The 19625-nt window shown below is 36.4% G+C and overlaps 1 protein-coding gene across 5 annotated transcripts in view; it reads right to left on the minus strand.

Annotated features, from left to right (window-relative positions):
• PDS5B (PDS5 cohesin associated factor B) overlaps window positions 1-19625 on the minus strand; it is a 176223-nt gene that overhangs the window by 114068 nt on the left and 42530 nt on the right. For all 5 annotated transcript variants that reach the window (XM_023208803.1, XM_023208802.1, XM_023208804.1 and 2 more), the window contains exons 2-3: window positions 3358-3484; window positions 197-400 (exon numbers count right to left, since the gene is read on the minus strand). In XM_023208803.1, coding sequence (XP_023064571.1) covers window positions 197-400; window positions 3358-3465 — 312 coding nt within the window. In that variant the 5' untranslated portion in view covers window positions 3466-3484. The remainder of the gene's footprint in view (window positions 1-196; window positions 401-3357; window positions 3485-19625) is intronic.

The following is a 19625-nucleotide window of genomic DNA, read 5'->3' on the forward strand; positions in this document are numbered from 1 at the left end:
TTAATCTACTTCTTAACCTCAAGACCAGAGAGTTTTTCAAAAATATGTTCTAAAAAAAAAGTAACTTTAGCAAAAGATTACTGTAGCTAATGTCAAAGAATCCAAGGAAATCATCTAAATACCTTAACTCCTATTTTACCTAGAAAGATAAATCGAAGTATCAGTCAATCTTGGAGTTATTTAAATCAGTACTTGCCTTTAGTTTATCAGGGGATGTGTAAGGAGCTTCAGGAGCATAAATCCTGAAAATATCAGCAAGGCAGCAGGCCACCAGTAAGCGAACATCTTTATCAGGATGCTTGAGAAAAAAATCTGAAGCAAGATGTAAAGCTAGGTTTAAATAAAGCTCCTTTTCTTCTTCAGAGTCCTGGTCCATATCCATAAAAGTTTTCACAACCATCTACACAAAAATAAAAAAATCAAATAATGAAATGCTCCATGTAAAACTACAGCCATGTGAAATAAAGGTCATATTAATTGCTAAGGTTAACTTCAAACGAATATACTTTCATTTTTCTGCAGAAAGTCTCTACTTGAGAGAACACAATCCTTCTAAAACTACAAAGTAAACTTTTCTTTAAAATATTTACTAAAATATTTTTTCATTTACCCAAAATATCTGCTACCAGATTTTTAAAGTTTAAATTGCCCTTATGTAGTAGTCATTATTGGAAGAATTCCAATAGAATATTTATGGAAACTTCTGGTCTCACTTGTACAACTGGACTAAAAGGAGTAAGTCCTTAAGAATACCATCTTTTTTAAAAATAATATTTCTAATCCTTTCACGAGAAGAAAAAGTATACGCCTAAAGAAAACCCTAAGATGACAATTTAATTTTCCATTTAAGCCATTAAACCACTCCAGTCACATGGTTTTATTTAAGAAAGGATGTCAAAGATGCATCCCTAAACACTGAAAAGTTATTATGAAGTATCTACCATAGCATCCAACAAAATATTTCTTGTGCAGCAGTAAAAGAGAATATGATAGAGATAATTCATTAATTCAGTGGCACATGTGAGTTAAGCCAAAGGAAGCTAAAAGAAATGGTTCTTTTTTCAAAAATACTTCTATTAAAAGGTGAATAGAAAATAGAATGGTATACCATGAATTCTGAGAAGAGCTTTCTCTGATTTCAAAATTAGTAATTACAATGATGATCTCAGTCTGCACTATTCCTACTTCAGATGAAACAAAATTGCCTAACTTGACAGCAACTGACATTTAAATACAACTCCAATGGAAAGGTGACCATCCAGCATCCACTAGGTGGTGCTGCAAATACTAGGCAACAAGTGTGGCTGGCCACAAGGTATCAATGCTAAATGTCTTGGTCCTTTATGCTGCAAGGATTTCCACTTGCCATCCAGCTAGACTTCTGAGTAATAAATGGCTCAATTTCTCCTGAATTCTCAGAGCAGCTGTGGAAAACACTGTTCCTCACAGAGCAAACTCTCAGTTCTATTATGCCAGATACCAGAACCAACCCCATCTCTACAAAAACCAACAGTAGACTAATCCTTCCAACCTGGCGCTACATTTAGATTAAGGGTATGGTGTCCAGGTCTTTTAACTTTTTTATTTTATCACTTTTAAGATTTATGCTTTGATTACCTATGTGTTTAGGGAAAACCACAAAGGGTAAAAAAGAACTGCGTGCATGGAACTGTTTATTTCTGTAGATCTCTTAACAAAAGGTAAGAGATTAAACATAATTTGAACAAAATGTTACCGGAAAAAAATAAATTTTATAAACAGTGTCGCCTTATATGTTAACAAATTGTTATAATGTATAAAACTTACTTGGGTATTTGTACATATCATCCCATATAATTTTTTTATATTTTTCTAAGAAGGAGGATGCTAAAAATAGGAAGTATAAATTAGGAAAATAAATGAGAAAAAAGTATAACTGGATTGCTGCCAGACATAAATGTCTACAAAATAACGAAAGCATATTACAAACACTAAATATGAGTACTCAGGCAATCATTCCAACAACAATAACCACAAAGTTTTGTTCAAGGTCCAGAAAATGGGAATTCCTCTCTACTGTCTACAACTCAAATGCTATTATAAAACTCATTAATAACTCATGACTCCTCCAAATTAGAAAAGAAATCTGAGAAAGTAACATTTCTAAAAGACACTAATACTAATCAGTTTAAGTGTAGGCTCTGAGTTCAAGATTAGTTTCTCAACAAACAACAGGAATGCTCATTTATTCTTAGTATAAACAAATATAAGGTAATAAATGTATTAGTTTCTCAAAAAAATGCAACAGGTCAAGAGAAGGTAAATACATAGAAAATGAAGCATGTCATATATAGAAGGGATTTATAGCTTGACTATTCTTAATAAAATATACACCAGTTCCCAACTAGATAAAATATCCACGTAATAGTAAATTTAATCTGCTCAAAGATGATTTTCCTTTGAATAAATATCTGATGTCTGACATTCTAATACTTGAGGTATAAACATATATATGTACAATATTAAGACTTTACGTCAAATTTATGACAGAATTAGCATCTTTTTCTCCTTATAAAAATTGCTATACACCATGTAGCAATAAAGAAGAGTATTTGTTTTTAAGGCCCTGGATCTTCAATGATTAATTTAGGAACATTTTTCAGCCCTGACATCCAGGTAAATGATAATATATCAAGGAACATAAATATCTGGGTAGATACAACCTCGATCAGAAATGCTAAAAAATAAAGACCATCTAAACTAACTGATAGACCAACTGAACATTCTCCTTGGACACTACGCTCCTTTACCATTTTAACAATTACAGCGATCACCACAACCCTAAAGGAAAAGGTGAAAATATTATTCAAATACATATGAAGAGGCCCTAGCCTCATCCACAGAAGTTCACCACCAATCTTGATTCATTACTGTATGTCAGAAGCAAAGGGAGAAGCTAAAAGTGAGGCCCTTTGACCTACTTTGAAAATAACTTATAAGAAAGTAGTACACAGCCTAATTATTCAGTATAAAGATTTAAAACTCCATTAAAGTGGTTGTCTTTAGAAACTATACAGGAGAAAGGAGACAACTTTGTATACACAATAAGGAATATGAGTATTGTAGACTTGTTCTTTATACCCAAATATAGAAGATCCTAGAAAATCTAAGCTTCACGTTTCTAACTGCTGTCCCATTAATCACAGCCAAATCCCCACTATTCCTTATATACTCTACTCCCTTAGATCTTTCCTACGTCATTTGCTGCTTTGCTTTGCTTTTTCAAGTTACCCTAACAAGATCTATTACAGCCCCATGTGATTTCCACAAGGGACCTCCGCCCTACACAGATGTCCTAAAGAACATAATTTTACTTACCTTTAATCGTCTCACCATCTCCTCTTTAGATATTTTATCTGAGATTTCCTTGACCCCAGGTGGGTATGTAATTTTTCCATCATTGGTCCTAGTCTTTGAATGAGCCATGACAGAAATATTTCTACCCCTAAAACAAGAAAACTATTAGATGCAAACCAAAAAATAGATACAAACATTCTTAACATAAATGGTAACCTTCCCCACCAACCAAAATTTATAACTACCTCCTAATGTACAGTAATTTACCATTTAATGAAAATCACTCTACTGAACATTTCCCGAAATTATTTTTAGAAACCAAAACTTATTTTTACTGTCATTTCCTCAGTGGAAAGCTTTGTTATTTGCCCTAACCCTCCAACTAAAAATAATAATAATAGTAAGCTAGAGAAAAAGAATAAAAAATAAATACTTTTTAAAAGCACCACAAAGTACTCAAACTAAAACCTAAGAGAAAATAGGAATCCAGGGAAGTAAGTGGAAACAACTGGGACATTATAGCTACTTACACTCTGAAAGCATCTGTCAATTCTGACAAATGTGGGATTCAGTTTTGATGGTCTTATAGGGCCAGGGGAACAGAAGTATACCTGCACCTATCAAGGCAGACAGTCAAACAGGAAACTCTCCTGACATTAATGTAGGCCACCACCCTACCCAAAGAAGATACACCTGCAAAGGAAAAGGTAAACTAGAAATGAACACCTCCCTTCTCCAGCCCCATCCGCCTGGAGGGAACCGCTGAGAAGGCTGCTTTGGTGCCAAACAGAGAAGGGCAACACAAATACAGGGAAGGAATAGGTAATTAGTTTTGGCCATGGGCCTGCACACTTGCTGGGGTTGACATGACCTAAGTGGGCCAGAGAATCTCAAAACATGCACCCAAGAGACTCCCGGTTAATATAGTCCCAAGCACCTAACATAGGTAAATCCAAGTCCTGCCTAGAGAAGGGTGCCTTCATCCTAAATATCAAAGAATCCCCACTATAATGTTTCTAGAACAATGAGCAGTATCAAGTCAAAAATAACCAAGCAACTACGAGGGAGAACCAGCAGAAATACCAGAAAACAGAAAGAGACTCACAATTTTTGACAGTATAACTATCAAAGATTGTAAAACTATTATAATCTTAAAGAAATAAAAGACAATTTCAAAAATATCTACAGGAAACAAAAAAAAATTATAAAGACTCAACTAGAAGATTTTTTTTAAATAGAACTTCTAAAAATGAAAAAATACAATTCCTGAAATTGAAAACTCAACAGGTCAATGTATTTGCACATATGGAAAAACCATTAAAGGCCAGGTGGGATTGCTCACGCCTGGAATTCCAGCACTTATGGAGGCTGAGGCAGGCAGATCACTTGAGCTCCGAAGTTTAAGACCAGCCTGGGTAACATGGCAAAACCCCATCTCTACGAAAAATACAAAAATCAGCCAGGCGTGATGGCATACCCCTGTATCCCAGCTACTCAGGAGGCTGCACTAGGAGAACTGCTTGACCTCGGAGGTTGGTGGTTGCAGTGAGCTGAGATTGCGCCACTGCATTCCACCTGCATCCAAAAAAAAAAAGAAGTGAAAGAAAGGTCAGAAGAAATTATCCGGAGTGCAACACAGTGAAATATACAACTGAAATACATAAGGATAGAAAGGCCTAAATGTAGCCTAGATTGAAGCAGAGGTTAAGTAACTACAGAGAATATCATAAAATACCAACCTACAAATTCAATAAGCCAAACAGGATTAAATTTAAAACAATAATAACTCCAGAAAACAAACAAAATTTAGAGCACACACAGTACCTTGAAAGGAATAGCATATAAACTAACAGGTGACTTCTCAACATCAACGACGTAAGCCAGAAGACAGCAAAATGTTATCTTCAAAGCGAAGAAAGAATATAATTGCAAATCTAAAGTTTACAACCAAGGAGTATAATTTTTAAGTACAGAGTAAAACAAGGACAAATTAGCCAAATGAAAACTAAGAGGTGCATTTATATATAAAGTACCTACAACATTGTTTAGCACACACTAAGTACTACATGTGTATGTAATATACACAATCAGGTTAAAAGAAAAAGATTTTTAAATTTCAATAAAAACACCTTAAAAGACAATGAAAAATGTGGATACATGTTGAAAGTAAAAGGATGGAAAAATATGTCATGCAAACACTAAAACCAGTTAAGCTAAACATCAAGTTAAAAAAAAAAAAAAAAGATAAATAGGCCCCAGATTCACTCTGTGGTATTTACTCAATAGAAATGTATAGTTTGTCCACCATAAGACATATTAAAAAAAACGTTCACAGCAATACCATTCAGTTGCCAAAACAGAAAACACAATGACCATCAACACTAGAATTAACAGCAACTTGTAGTAAAGTCACACACACACACACACAAAAAACAGCCATGAGAGTGAATAAATCATTGCCTCACACAATAATATGGATTAACATTACAAACATCTGGATGGGCATGATGGTTCACACCTGTAATCCCAACATTTGGGAAGGCTAAGGCAGGTGGATCACTTGAGCTCAGGAGTTTAGGAACAGCCTGGGCAATACAGTGAGACCTCATCTATACAAAAAATAAAGATAAATTAGCCAAGCCTGGTGGTGTGCACCTGTGGTCCCAGCTACCCGGGAAGCTGAGGTGAAAGTCCTGCTTAAGCCCAGGAAGTCAAAGCCACAATAAGCCAAGATCACACTACTGCACTCAAGCTTGAGTGACAGAGCAGACTCCATCTCAACACACACCACATACCCACACACCCACACACGCACCCACACACACACACACCAAAGTGAAAGAAGCCAGACAGAAAACACTACATAAGAGTATGATTACATTTTTATAAGCTCAAAAATAGAAAAACCTAATCTATGATGGTAAAAGTCAGGACAGTGATGTTTTGGGGGACAAACGTTAACGGAAGGACGGGTGAAAAGATAATTCGGAGATGCTAGTTACACAAGTATTTTCACTTTGTGTAAAGTCACAGAGCTAAAGACATAAGTTTTGCACTTTTCTGAACGTATGTTATACTTCAACAAAAAGTTTAACAAAACAGATAACAAGAAAAGCTCCAGACATTTAAAATTTTTAAAGCACTTCTTAATAATCAATGAATCAAAAGAAAACAAGTGTAGGACCAACAAAGTCAAAAAATCACAGGCCAATCTTATAAATTTGATAATATAACATTTGAAAATGTAGATAAAACTGAGAAACTACATCTTATTACCAAAACTAACTCAAGAAAGAAAAAAAGAAAAAAAAAAAGATGAAGAAAAAAAATCAATCAACAGATCTTTCCACAAGGAAAAATATCCAAGTCTAGATGGCTTTACTATTGAGTCCTGCCAAATAAAGGAAGACATATTTCCCATGTCATACAAATAGTTCCAAGAAATGAAAAACAAGGGAATCCTTCCCAACTAATTTTAAGCAACTAATTAGCATAACTCTGACAACAAAACCCAATGAGAACAATCACAGGCGAGGCACAATGGCTCCTGTCTGTGATCCCAGCACTTTGGGAGGCTGAGGCAGAAAGACTGCTTAAAGCCAGGAGTTCAAGACCAGCCAGGGCAACAAAACGAGACCTTGCTTCTACAAAAAAATTAAAATGAATAAAAAATTAGCCAAGCTGAGGTGACAGGATCACTTGAGCCCAGGAGTTCAAGAATGCAGTGAGCTATGACTGTGCCACTGCACTCCAGCCTAGGCAACAGAGAGTCCATATCTGAAAAAAGGAAAACAGAAAAGAACAATCACAGAAAATAAATCACAGACAAATCTTAATCATAAATGCAAAACTCCTAAACAAAACATTAGGAAACCAAATGCAGCACTATATTCTTATGTGTTTATCCTGGGAAGGCAAGGTTAAATTCATCACAGCAACAGGCTTAAAAAGAATATCCCATTTAAATTATATACTAAACTGATTTTTTTTCAAATCTCAATAAATTAAGAAAAATTTGGTAAAATTCAACAACTCATGACTGTAAAACAAAAATGAAACAAGAAACAAGTTTAGTAAACTAAGAACTGGGTGAAAGTTTCCTTTATCTGAGAAGAGTAGGGTGCTATAAACACCCTACAGCATAAATAATGTTTATTGACAATCCACTGAAAGCTTTGTGTTCAGGAACTACAGGAACATACCTACTATTGTCACATTTTTTTAAAATTTGACACTGCAATAAAGATGCTAATCAACAAAGAAGGCAAAGAAAAAGAAATAAAGGGTATAAGGATTTAAAATGAACCAGTCATTATTAATAGATGATATGTTTATGTACATAAAAACTTCAAAAGGATTTACAGATAAACTGTGAATTATTAAGACTGAGTTTAGCAAGGATGAAAAGTAAAAACATCAATATATAGATGTTCCTCAACTTACAATAAGGTTAGGTCCCAATAAACCCACTGTAAATTTAAAATATCATTAACCCAAAAGTGTGTTTCTATCATATGTCAAGAAGCATACCAAATGTGTATTGCTTTCACACCATCATAAAGTCAAAAAATTGTAAGCCAAACCATCATAAGTCAGGGACATCCAGAACAAGCATAAGTCACCAACAGGTAACAACAGGTAACACAAATACTTAATGGTAAAAGACTAAATGCTTCCCCTTTAAGATCAGAAACAAAGAAAGGATGTCTACTCTCAGCACTTTCATTCAACATAATGCTAGAAGCCCTAGGCAGCACACGAAGAAACAGAAAATAAAAAGCACACATATTGGAAAAGAAACTGTCCCCACATCCAGACAACATGATTGTCTACACAGAAGATGCCAAAGGAATCTACAAAAAATAAACTACTAGTTCATCAAGGTTGCAGGATACAAGATTAACATCCAAAAATCTGTATTCCTCCCGTACACAGTCATACATCACTTAATGATGGGGTACATTCTGATAAATACATTGTTGGGGAATTTTATTGTTGTCCAACATCATACAGTGTACTTACACAAACCTAAATGGAACAGACTACTACATACCTAGGCTATATGGTATGGCCTATTGCTCCAAGGCTACAAACCAGTACAGCATGTTACTGTACTGAACACTGTAAGCAACCGTAACACAATGGTAAGTATTTGTGTATCTAAATATATCTAAACATAGAAAAGGTACAGTACAAACACAGTATTGTAAGTTTATGGAACCACCATTATATATGCAGCCCGTCACTGACAGAGAAGTTGTGTGGTATGCAACTGTATATGAAAAAAAGTGGTAGGGATGATGGTTAGGAAAGAACAGAAAGAATACAACAAAAAGTTCAGAAGACACTTTCATATCTATGTTTTTTAAAAAGGACACTGTACCTATATTTCACACCATACACAAAATGAATTCCAGGTACAGTAACAACCTAAATATAGAGGCAAAGTGTTAAAAGCTTTTAGAATATGATAGAAGAGAATAGCTGCATGACTTCAGGTTAGGAAAAACACTATCTAGCAAGAACCAAGTTCATAGTTACATTCCTTCAACCAAAGAAGATACTCAGCAAATGTCTAGGACAAAGCACTCCAGGGAAAGATTGATACATTTGATAGGTTTCTCTTCCACTGAGTCTAGAGTGGAAGAAAGTCTCCCTGCCTTATCTCAGAGACAAAAGCTGTTCATCATTCATAAAAACAAATACATGAATATGGCCACAGACCACAGAGTGACCCTGTAAAATATACTCATCCATGTAGTCAAAAATTCATCAAGCGCCTCATATGCAGAACACAACAGCAGAAACTATAGAGCAAAACGAGTAAAATGGGTCTCAAAAATCCATGAAAAGAAACAGACATTCCCCTAAATAAGTGAATCACAGTTGATTCTGAAATTATCCTAACAGAAATAAACAACAAGCTTGGAAAAAATAAGACTGAAAGAAAGACCACTTCTGTTAAGTGGACAGGGGTAAAGTGGTAATAATATAGAGAATAAAAAGACAGAAAAAAACATTCTGAATAAATCTCAGAGAGCAAATTTCAGTTACTGTCCCAGAAGTGTGACTGAAGGAGAAAGTGGAAGGAGGTAAAAGGAGCTAAGACGGAAAAAATCAGAGATAATAAAGAGGGAGGTTACTCAATTTGCACTTCAGTCTTATAAACAGCATCGTAAGGAAAGGTCTGAAACACCTCCGTGAATATACACAGGTTGTTTTTCCTCCAAGTAAAACATACTGGCCCTTGTCTACTAAGCAAATTCTATAGACCTTAAAGTCTCATTTTAACTTTTCCTGACCTCAACCAGGCAGAGCTAGGCTCCTCCCCTACAGCTAGTCACACTTTGAACCTACTACAATTAGCATTGATCACATTGTATCTATTGTACTTACTTCTATCTTTGTCTCTCCCACTAGACTGTAAGCTCCTTAAGAAAAGTAGAGTATAACATTTATGCTAGCATCTATCACATATAATAGCTACTATTAGTAGTCGGCACTCAGGAAATACTGAATGAATGACCAGAACTATTCGAAGAAATTACGGTTACAACAAAAAGTAGAGTTCGACATAGGAGAAACTAAAACTAGTTAGAAAACTACTGCAAAATTCCAAGAAAGAAGTAATGAGGAACTGACTGTGGGCAATGACTATAAAACAAGAAAACTGACTCAAAGACTTATGAATGACTATACCAGAGAAGCAGAAGATGATTATAAGATCCAAAACCTTTGTTCCTAGAAAGCCATTTATTTAAATATTTACTGAGAATTTACTTGGTGCAATATACTAAGTACTAGGGATGCAATGATGAGCAAATCTACAAGAAAGAGCTCTGCCCTCCTTGTAATGGAGATGGGGGAAACCCCAGAGAGAGATTAAGTCTTGAGAGAAATAAACTTTGCTCTAGAAGGCAACTGTAGATTATACATCTAAAGTTCCAGAAAAAACGTCTAAACTGAGAAAATATTTTAGTTCATGCTTTATGAGTTTACAAGAGGAGTAAAGAAAATGAGTAGGGTGAGCTGAGATACCAACACTAAACCTTAATGAAATACCTATAGTGATTGGGGTGGTGGGAGCCCACAGGGGAGATAAAGAAGGAAAACAAAAGAAAGTCAAGAAAATGACTTTAGAAAAATGAGAGTAAATGTTACAAAAACCTAGGGAAAAAATGTTTGAAAATGAAGGGGTGATATACAGTGATGATTACCCTTGGTGAAAACATACAAAATGACCTCAGCAAATACTCTCTTGAACTTGACAGGATGATCTTTGAGAAAAAAGTGTCCAGAAAATGATGGGAAAGAATACCAAATTACGAGATAAGGAAAAGGTGAAAAGAAAAAAGAGGAAGCAGAAAAGGAGCAATGCAGAAGAAGAGGGTATCATTAAGTCAATGAAAAGCAGGTATTGATACAGAGTTGCTCCTTAAACAGAAAGTGAAATAAATGATCTGACATATCCTTTCATCTTTGGGGAATCTCAATTATTCACCATTAAGGTAGAGCAAACAAAAAATGAAAAATAACTGCACTTCGAAAATAGTTATATAAAACTGACCTGTATCAGACTCCATTTTATAAACTATGGTATATTACAGAACAATGTGCTGATTTATCCGTTTCTCCATTTAAAAAATACAAACTTGAAATTTACCACCATTTTACAGTAAAACTATAGCCTAGAATTTCTCTTCTTTCAAAGGGTTATTTGAAACAAGCATTTTCAGAAAACAGTTCAGTTCAAAAATTATATGCATATTATTATATTTACATTTTTATGTTCAGTATGAACAGTAAGCATAAGAAAATATTCTAATACTAGGCCACGCACAGTGGCTCACACCTGTAATCTCAGCACTTTGGGAGGCCAAAGTGGGCAGATCACCTGAGGTCAGGGGTTCGAGACCAGCCAGGACAACATGGCGAAACCCCATCTCTACTAAATATACAAATATTAGCTGGGCATGGTGGCGCATGCCTGTAGTCCCAGCTACTCAGGAGGCTGAGGCCGGAGACTCACTTGAACCCGGGAGGTGGAGGCTGCAGTGAGCTGAGATCATGCCATTGCACTCCAGCCTGGGTGACAGAGCAAGATTCCATTTCAAAAAAAAAAAAAGAAAAGAAAATATTCTAATACTAAAGATATTTTTTAAAGTTCAAATAAAATGATCATTAAAGGAAATATTTGAGAATCTTTTAATCACACTGAGTACCAGGAAGAAAAATCAATGAAATATTCATTCTTTAATATTATCAGACGTAAACCAATGTTCATAAATGTAACGAAACAAGAGACTGTAGTAAAAAATATGTAAGATATTCTCACTGAATGGAAAAGGAAAACAAAGTACTGACTAAAGAGCAAGAGCAGTCATAAAAATAAGCAATCCTATTTTTTAGTTGATTTAGGCATCCAAATCAACAAATAAAGACCAGCATCTGCCAGTTTCATGTTGATTTTTTTAAAAAATTCACAGTGTGACATTAAATTCACAGCCACAGAAATCAAATCAAATCACTACTAGAATCCGTACTTGGCCATGTTAACTAAAAGCTGTTTTTCCTTCTGGGATTTTACTCCAGGTTTGAGGTGGAATTCAAAGGAAAACATAAGATTTTGTGAAAAGTCTGATATAACTGCAGAAGGCAGTCTTCTCCACAACTGCTACCTCTTACAACCAGCAGATGGTGCCCTCCATAAAGACAACTCTTTAGTAAACAATAACTACAGTCTAAAAAGTTAGGCTTATCCTTGTTGAGGGACAACCAAAAATCTAATGGGAGTTTTTCCTAAGAGACAAGAGACTAAGTAAATTATGCTATTCTCCCCTAAGCATATAACTTGAAGGCCATGTTTACATATTTTCCAATTGTTTAAACAAAAAGCTGCTTTTTTCAACATACAATTTTTTGACTAATCTACCATGCAACTTGAATTAATCTTTATTAATTCAAAATAAGTGTATTTATGTTATTCCTTATTTGTTCTGGTAAAACAGAGTAATGGTGAATACTTTAGGAAGTTCTTTTAGAAACTGGACACTTTCTCTGAATACATATTTTTCCTAATGTTTATTTGTAAAGGGCAAACATGGTCACTTGCCTATATCATTTTTTAAGGACCATCAATGTTATGGAAGACAGTAAAGTTTAACTGGCTCAAACAGAAAAGGAGCCCCAGGCCCTGGAATATCTCAACCTGCATCAGTTTCTAACAGGACAGAAAGTGTTCTGTTAAATCTCTTTAAAGTAATTATTGTATATTAATAGTGATAATCTCTCTCATTTATTGAATGATTAGTATTTCTCTGGTCAGTAGTCAACTCAATATCCCATTGTGGGGGGGTGGGGGAACGGATAAAATTACGAATTTTTCTATTCAAGTCAAATCTCCAAAACACATTGTTGCACAACGCCCCCCCCCACCCCCCACTTAGACTGCTGCCTCTTCATTGAGAAAACAGAAGCACCATCAAACAGAAACTTCCTCAGCCTTTTATCACCCAATTTACATGCCTATGTACATTTGCACCCATTCCCTCCCTTCTCTCCTTCCCCCTTCCTTCCTTCCCTCCCTCTTTCCTAATACCAGAAAGGAAATAGCCCTCCTTACATCAAAACACTAGCCCCTTCATAAGCACGCAAAATCCCATCCTCTACTCAGAGACTTTTATTTGATTAGTTATCTCCTCTTTCCCCGTACCAGCATCCTCTATGTCCACTAGATACTTTCTCTCAGCATTCAAATATATTCTGTTATTGGATGGATGGAAGGCATTCAGGCAGAAAGGGAAAGAAAATACAACATACCTGCTTAGACTACAAATACCTCCCCGGCCTCAGCTATTGTCCTCTATCCCAAATTACCTTCACAGAGTAATTACTCTCAAAGAGTAATCTATACTATCTACTTTCAATTCCCATTCACTATTCATACTAATCTAGTCTAGCTTCCAAACAGTTCCCCACCCCCACACTCCTCCCCAAAAAATGCTTTTGCTGCAGTCACTGTAGCAGATTGCAAAAAATGACAACAAATTTTTCCATTCCTTGTATCTACACCCTTACGATGTGACTTTGTTGCTCCTCCCATCAAGAAATAAAAGTGTTTTTTCAGACCTAGAATCTGAGATGGCATTATGACTCTTTTGGGCAATGGAACATTGAGAAGTTTAGTGTTTGTGCTCTGGGTTAGCTCACCTACTGCTCTTGGAATTCTGCTATGGAGATGTCGGCAAGTCCAAGCTACCCCAATGGAATATTAGAACGTATATGCACAGAGGCACACTGTCCCAGCCATGGTCATCATGAACAAGCCAGCCCTAGCCAAATCACCAGGTGACCACAGAGGCATATCTGTAGATGCATAAGCAACCCCAGATAAAATCAGCTAAGCCTCGCCCAATCAGTAGAACCACCCAGATAAGCCAAACCCAAATTGCCAATATACACAATTGGGAACAGTTGTTTTCAGTAATTAAGTCTTCGGGTGATTTGTTATGCAGTAAAAGCTAACTAAAAGTCATCAGTTGACCTCTAGGTTGCCAATCAAGTGAACACTTTTCTAACCCTTATTTTATTCATCTCAGCAGTATGATATACAATTGACCACAGCCTCCTCCTTGAAACATTACTTCCTTTTGTTTCTACTAGTAACACTTTGCCTTTTCCTGATTTTTTTCCTACCTTACTGGTTATTCCTGTCTCCTTTGTAGACTTCTCTTCTACTCAATCTCCAAATATCAGTAACTCATCAGAGCTCAATTCTCTTTTTACTGTTTATGTTTTTCTCCCAAGGCTATTGCCCTAAGCTTTCTTTTAATACCTACCCCATAAAGACTCTCTTTTCAACTCTAGTCCGCATATACAACTGTCTACTTAACATTTCCACTTGGGTATTCTCAAAGATACTGTGAACTCAAGATACTCTCAACAAAATGTCTCCCAATTTTTTTCTCCCTCCAAAAAAAATCCTCATTCTTCATTCCTTTCCCTCTCCAGTGTGTGTTGCCTTCATGTACCCATTTCTTCCTCACAGTTTTCTGGGAATGAAGCTTGGCAATTCCCTTTCAACATTTACAATCAACAATCAAGTCCTGTAAATGCTACCTTGCAAAATGTAAATGAAATCAATCCTTATTTAGTCATTACTTCACCACAACACAAATCTATGCCACATCCAATTCATTCTTCAGAGAGCAACCAGAATGATCTTAAGAAGCTAATCTCTTCATATCACTGCTTTACTTAGAATTCTTAAATAGGTTCCCACTGCCCTTCGAATAAGTTCCAAATATACTAATCTGACCATTTGCTCATTACACTCCACTCACATCTCTATTCCTTGAAGACACTAAACCAAGATCCTTCTGTCTCAGGGTGTGCTATTCCTTCTGCTTCAAGAAACTTTTTATCCTCTCTAGCCCTCATGCCTGGCTAACACTGCTCTTTCAAGTCTCACCTGTCAATCAGGGAAGCTGTCCCAAATCTACTCAGTCTAAATAAAATCTCTACTACATGCTGTCACACCACCCCTACACTTTTCCTTCAAAGAATTTATCATAAATGTAAATATAAATTCTCTAATGTGTTTCCTCTTCTGAACTGCATACTATATGACAAAAGTTTAGGGATCCTAATTTGTTCACTGCTACACACCTAATGCATAACGCAATGCTGGTTAAAAAGCAAAAGCTGAATAAATGTTCTTACTAAGATGAACTACATAATTGTGCCCATTTATAAATGAGAAAATTGAGGTTCAAAGAGGTTAAATAACTATGCTAAAGTTATCAACAACTAAACTTAAAATGAGCCACATCTGATTCCCAAAGCCTATGCCCTTAACCTAATGGTTTTCCATCTCTGGCACACTGTTGAATCCTCTAATAATCAGACCCAAACACTTCCATATTAAAAAAGCTCCATGAGGAAATTTACATACCAAGTTTAGTAACAAATGCCTTACCATTACAATATAATGCCAATTCTGTCTACTATCCCTGTACACATTTCTGATACTTTATATACGTAAGCATGGCAGCTTTAATTTTTGAAAGACAGATCATGGTTTTCAAAGCTCTTTCATGCACACATTTTCCTTCAAAATTCTATGAAAGTAGGAATTATCCCTATTTTACAGAAATGAAGTTCAGAAAGCTGACGAACTTGCATACAGTCACCCTGTAGCAATGACAAGAGGTCAAGTTTTCTCATTTTACTTCAGGCTCTTAGGGAACACTGAATTGGAAATTAAGAGTATACTAGGCCAGGGGCCATGGCTCACGCCTGTAATCCCAGCACTTTGGGAGGCTGAGGCAGGTGGATCACAAGGTCAGGAGATCTAAGACCATCCTGGCTAACATGGTGAAACCCTATCTCTACTAAAAATACAAAAAATTAGCCAGGCATGGTGGCGGGCGCCTGTAGTCCCAGCTACTCGGGAGGCTGAGGCAGGAGAATGGCATGAACCCGGGAGGCGGAGCTTGCAGTGAGCAGAGATCACGCCACTGCACTCCAGCCTGGGCAACAGAGCGAGACTGTCTCAAAAAAAAAAAAAAAAAAAAAGAATCAGAATACTAAAAAATCAGAGCAAACTGAACAGAAACAAAAATGTTAGCCCATCCAGAAACTCAAGGGACAAAGATATTTTATAGCTTAGACGAGTACAATGGCACTAATTAATAAGACAGGCCAGGCAGGGCACAGTGGCTCACGCCTATAATTCCAGCACTTTGGGAGGTCGAGGCAGGTGGATCACGAGGTCAAGAAATCAAGACCATCCTGGCCAACATGGTGAAACCCCGTCTCTACTAAAAATACAAAAACTAGCTGGTGTGGTGGTGCGTGCCTGTAATTCCAGCTACTTGGGAGGCTGAGGCAGGAGAATCACTTCAACCCGGCAGGCAGAGATTGCAGTGAGCCAAGATTGCACCACTGCACTCCAGCCTGGCACCAGAGCAAGACTCCGTCTTAAAAAAAAAAAAAAAAAAAGGCCAGGCATAGTGGCTCACACCTGTAATCCCAGCACTTTGGGAAGCCAAGGCAGAAGGGTCCCTTGAGGGCAGGAATTCTAGACCAGCCTGGGCAATACAGTGAGACCTCCCCAATCTCTACCAAAAAAAAAAAAATGTAATTGGCTGGACATGGTGGTGCATGCCTGTAGTCCTAGCTTCTCAGGAGACTGAGGCAGGAGGATGGCTTGAGCCCAGGAGTTCAAAGCTACAGTGAGCTATGATCAAGTTACTACACTCCAGCCTAGGTGACAGAGTAAGGCCTTGCCTCTTTTAAATAAATTAAAAAAAAAAAAAAAAGGCAGTAAGAAGTATTGCTGAAGCTGTGAAGAAACTGGAACCCTCATATTTTGTGGGAATGTAAAATGCTGGAGCCATTTTTGGAAAACGTTTCACAGTATCTTAAAAGGTTAAACGTTGGCTGGGCGTGGTGGCTCACACCTGTAATTCCAACACTTTGGGAGGCTGAGGCGGGTGGATCACGAGGTCAGGAGTTAGAGACCAGCCTGGCCAAGATGGTGAAATTCCATCTCTACTAGAAATACAAAAATTAGCCAGGCATGGTGGCGGGCGCCTGTAATCCCAGCTACTCGGGAGGCTGAGGCAAGAGAATCCCTTGAACCCTGAAGGTGGAGGTTGTGGTAAGCTGAGATGTCACCACTACACTCTAGCCTGGGTGACAGAGTAAGACCCTGTTCTCAAAAAAAAAAAAAAAAATTTAAATGTAAATTTACCATATGACCTAGCAATTCCCCCTTCTAGGTGTCCATCCAAGAGAAAACCTACATCCACACAAAGACTTTTACCAGAATATTTATAGCAGTATTCATAATGCCCAAAAAGTATAAACAATCCAAATATCTATTAACTGGTGAATGGAAAAACAAAATGATACTAATTGAAATAAAAAGGAAAAAAGCACTGAAACAAAAGTGAATCAACTAGATTCTGTGCATGTACATATACATGTGCACATATTGCTGAAGGTGTTATAAAAGAAATTGGGACCAGTTAATCTAAGGCTTTAAGTCTCTGATAAGGAGTTTGGTCATTATCATATAAGGCAGTTGCCATTTATTTTTCTTTCTTTTCTAAGAAATTTACAAAGCAATGAGATTTATATTTTAGAAAGAGAACTTCCAAAGACATACCAGCAAGAACACAGGAAGACTGCGGGAATCTATGAGGGACTGCAAGAGGCTCACTGAAGCAGTAACAGGAAGCTCTGAACAATTGGAAGATAACACAAAAGTATTTGAAGAGAGAATATAGTAGAAAACAGGAGAGAAGTATATAGTTTAGTAGGAGAAAGAGGTTGAGACAGAAATCCAGGAGGCACTGCATAACACTACATTGTATCTTTTTAAGATGACAATAAAATGGGCATAAAAGGACTGATACCTAAGGACCCAATGTACCATACTGTATACAGGGCAAATGAGAGTACAATTGTTAATTCTACCTAATTAAAGTAACATAGTATCCATGATGATAAATATTTAACAAATCTGCTTACAAAGTCATGTACCTTGTAGATAAAATAATAATGAGTAAACTTGGGGAGGGGTTATAAGAAAAATTAGGATGTCAAGTCGACCAAAAAGTTTAATTTGGTAAGTTTCTCAATAAATTTCCCTATAATGGGAAAGGCTTAACAAAATCATTATAGTACATAAACACTTGATACATTCCTCAAAGACACTAGTTTTGAAGGAATGCATATGGATTAATATTACTAAATCTAATCTAAATCTAGTCTCACTGATTACATCTACCTTATATGCTTCCTGGCTAAAACCAACAACTTTGTTTGTGACACTGTTGTTCAAACACGGATAGCTGGTTGTGTTTTTGTTTCCTTAAATAGTTTTATTAAGATATAATTCACATATCAAATAATTCATCTTTTAGAGTGTATGATTCAATAGTTTTAGATCTAATACCTTTATTTTTTGTGTAAAAATATATGTAACATAAAATCTACCATTTTTAAGTGTACAATTGAGTGACATTACTTACATTTACAATATTGTGCAACCACTACCATTTCCAAAAGGTTTTCATCACCCAAAACAGAGAGAAACTTGTAACCATTAAGCAATAACATCCCATGCCCTCTTTTCCCCAGCCCCTAGTAACTTCTAATATACTATCTGTCTCTACGAATTTGCCTATCCCTAAGTGCCTCATGTAGGTAGAATCACAGTATTTGTCCTTTTCCGTCAAATTTCACTGAGTATATTTTAAGGTTTATCCCTGTTATAGCACATGTCAGAGCTTAAATTCTTTTGAGTAGCTGGGACTACAGGTGTGCACCAACACGCCTGGCTGTTTTTTGTATTTTAGTAGAGACGGGGTTTTACCCTGTTGGGCAGGATGGTCTCGATCTCCGGAACTCAAGATCCGCCCGCCTCAGCCTCCCAAAGTGCTGGGATTGCAGGTATGAGCCACCACACCCGGCCCAAAGCTTCAATTATTTTTATGACTGAATATTATATGTATATACCACATTTTGTTTATCCATTCTTCTGCTGGTAGACACTTGGTTTCCATTCTTGGCTACTGTGAACAATGCTGCAATAAACACGGCTGTACAAACACCCATTTAAGTCCCTGTTCAATTCTTTACAGTATACAGTTAGCAGCGGAATTGCTAAGTTTATGGTAACTTTATGTTTAGCTTTTTGAAGAACCACCAAACTTTTTCTCACAGCAGCAGCGAGCTACACCAGCAAATGAGGGCTCCAATTTTTCCACATCCTCTCCAACAGTTATTTTTGGTTTTGTTTTGTTTATTGCCATCCTAGTAGGTGTGCCGCATAACCTCATTATGGTTTTGATTTTTATTTTCCTAATGATTAATGATATTGAGTATCTTATGTGCTTACAGGTAGGTCATTTGTGTATCTTTGGAAAAATGTCTATTCAAGATCATTGCTCACTTTTAAATTAGGTTGTCTTTTTGTCATTGACTTATAGGAGCTCTTTACATATTCTGGACATTAAATCCTTGTTAGAGATATGACTTGCAAAAATTTTCTTCTGTAGGTTATGTTTTTATTTTCTTGATAATGTCCTTTGATGCAGAAAAGTTTTTAATTTTTATAAAGTCCAATATATATTTTTTATTGTTTGTGCTAATAAATTCAAGGTCATAAAATTCTACTCCCATATTTTCTTCTGAAAGTATATATGCTTAAATCTTATATTTACATTATGGATCATTTTGAGCTCATTTGTATCTGCTATGTGAAGGAGAGGTCCAAC

The sequence above is a fragment of the Piliocolobus tephrosceles genome, chromosome X (genome assembly GCF_002776525.5).
Source record: "Piliocolobus tephrosceles isolate RC106 chromosome X, ASM277652v3, whole genome shotgun sequence".
NCBI lineage: Eukaryota > Metazoa > Chordata > Mammalia > Primates > Cercopithecidae > Piliocolobus > Piliocolobus tephrosceles.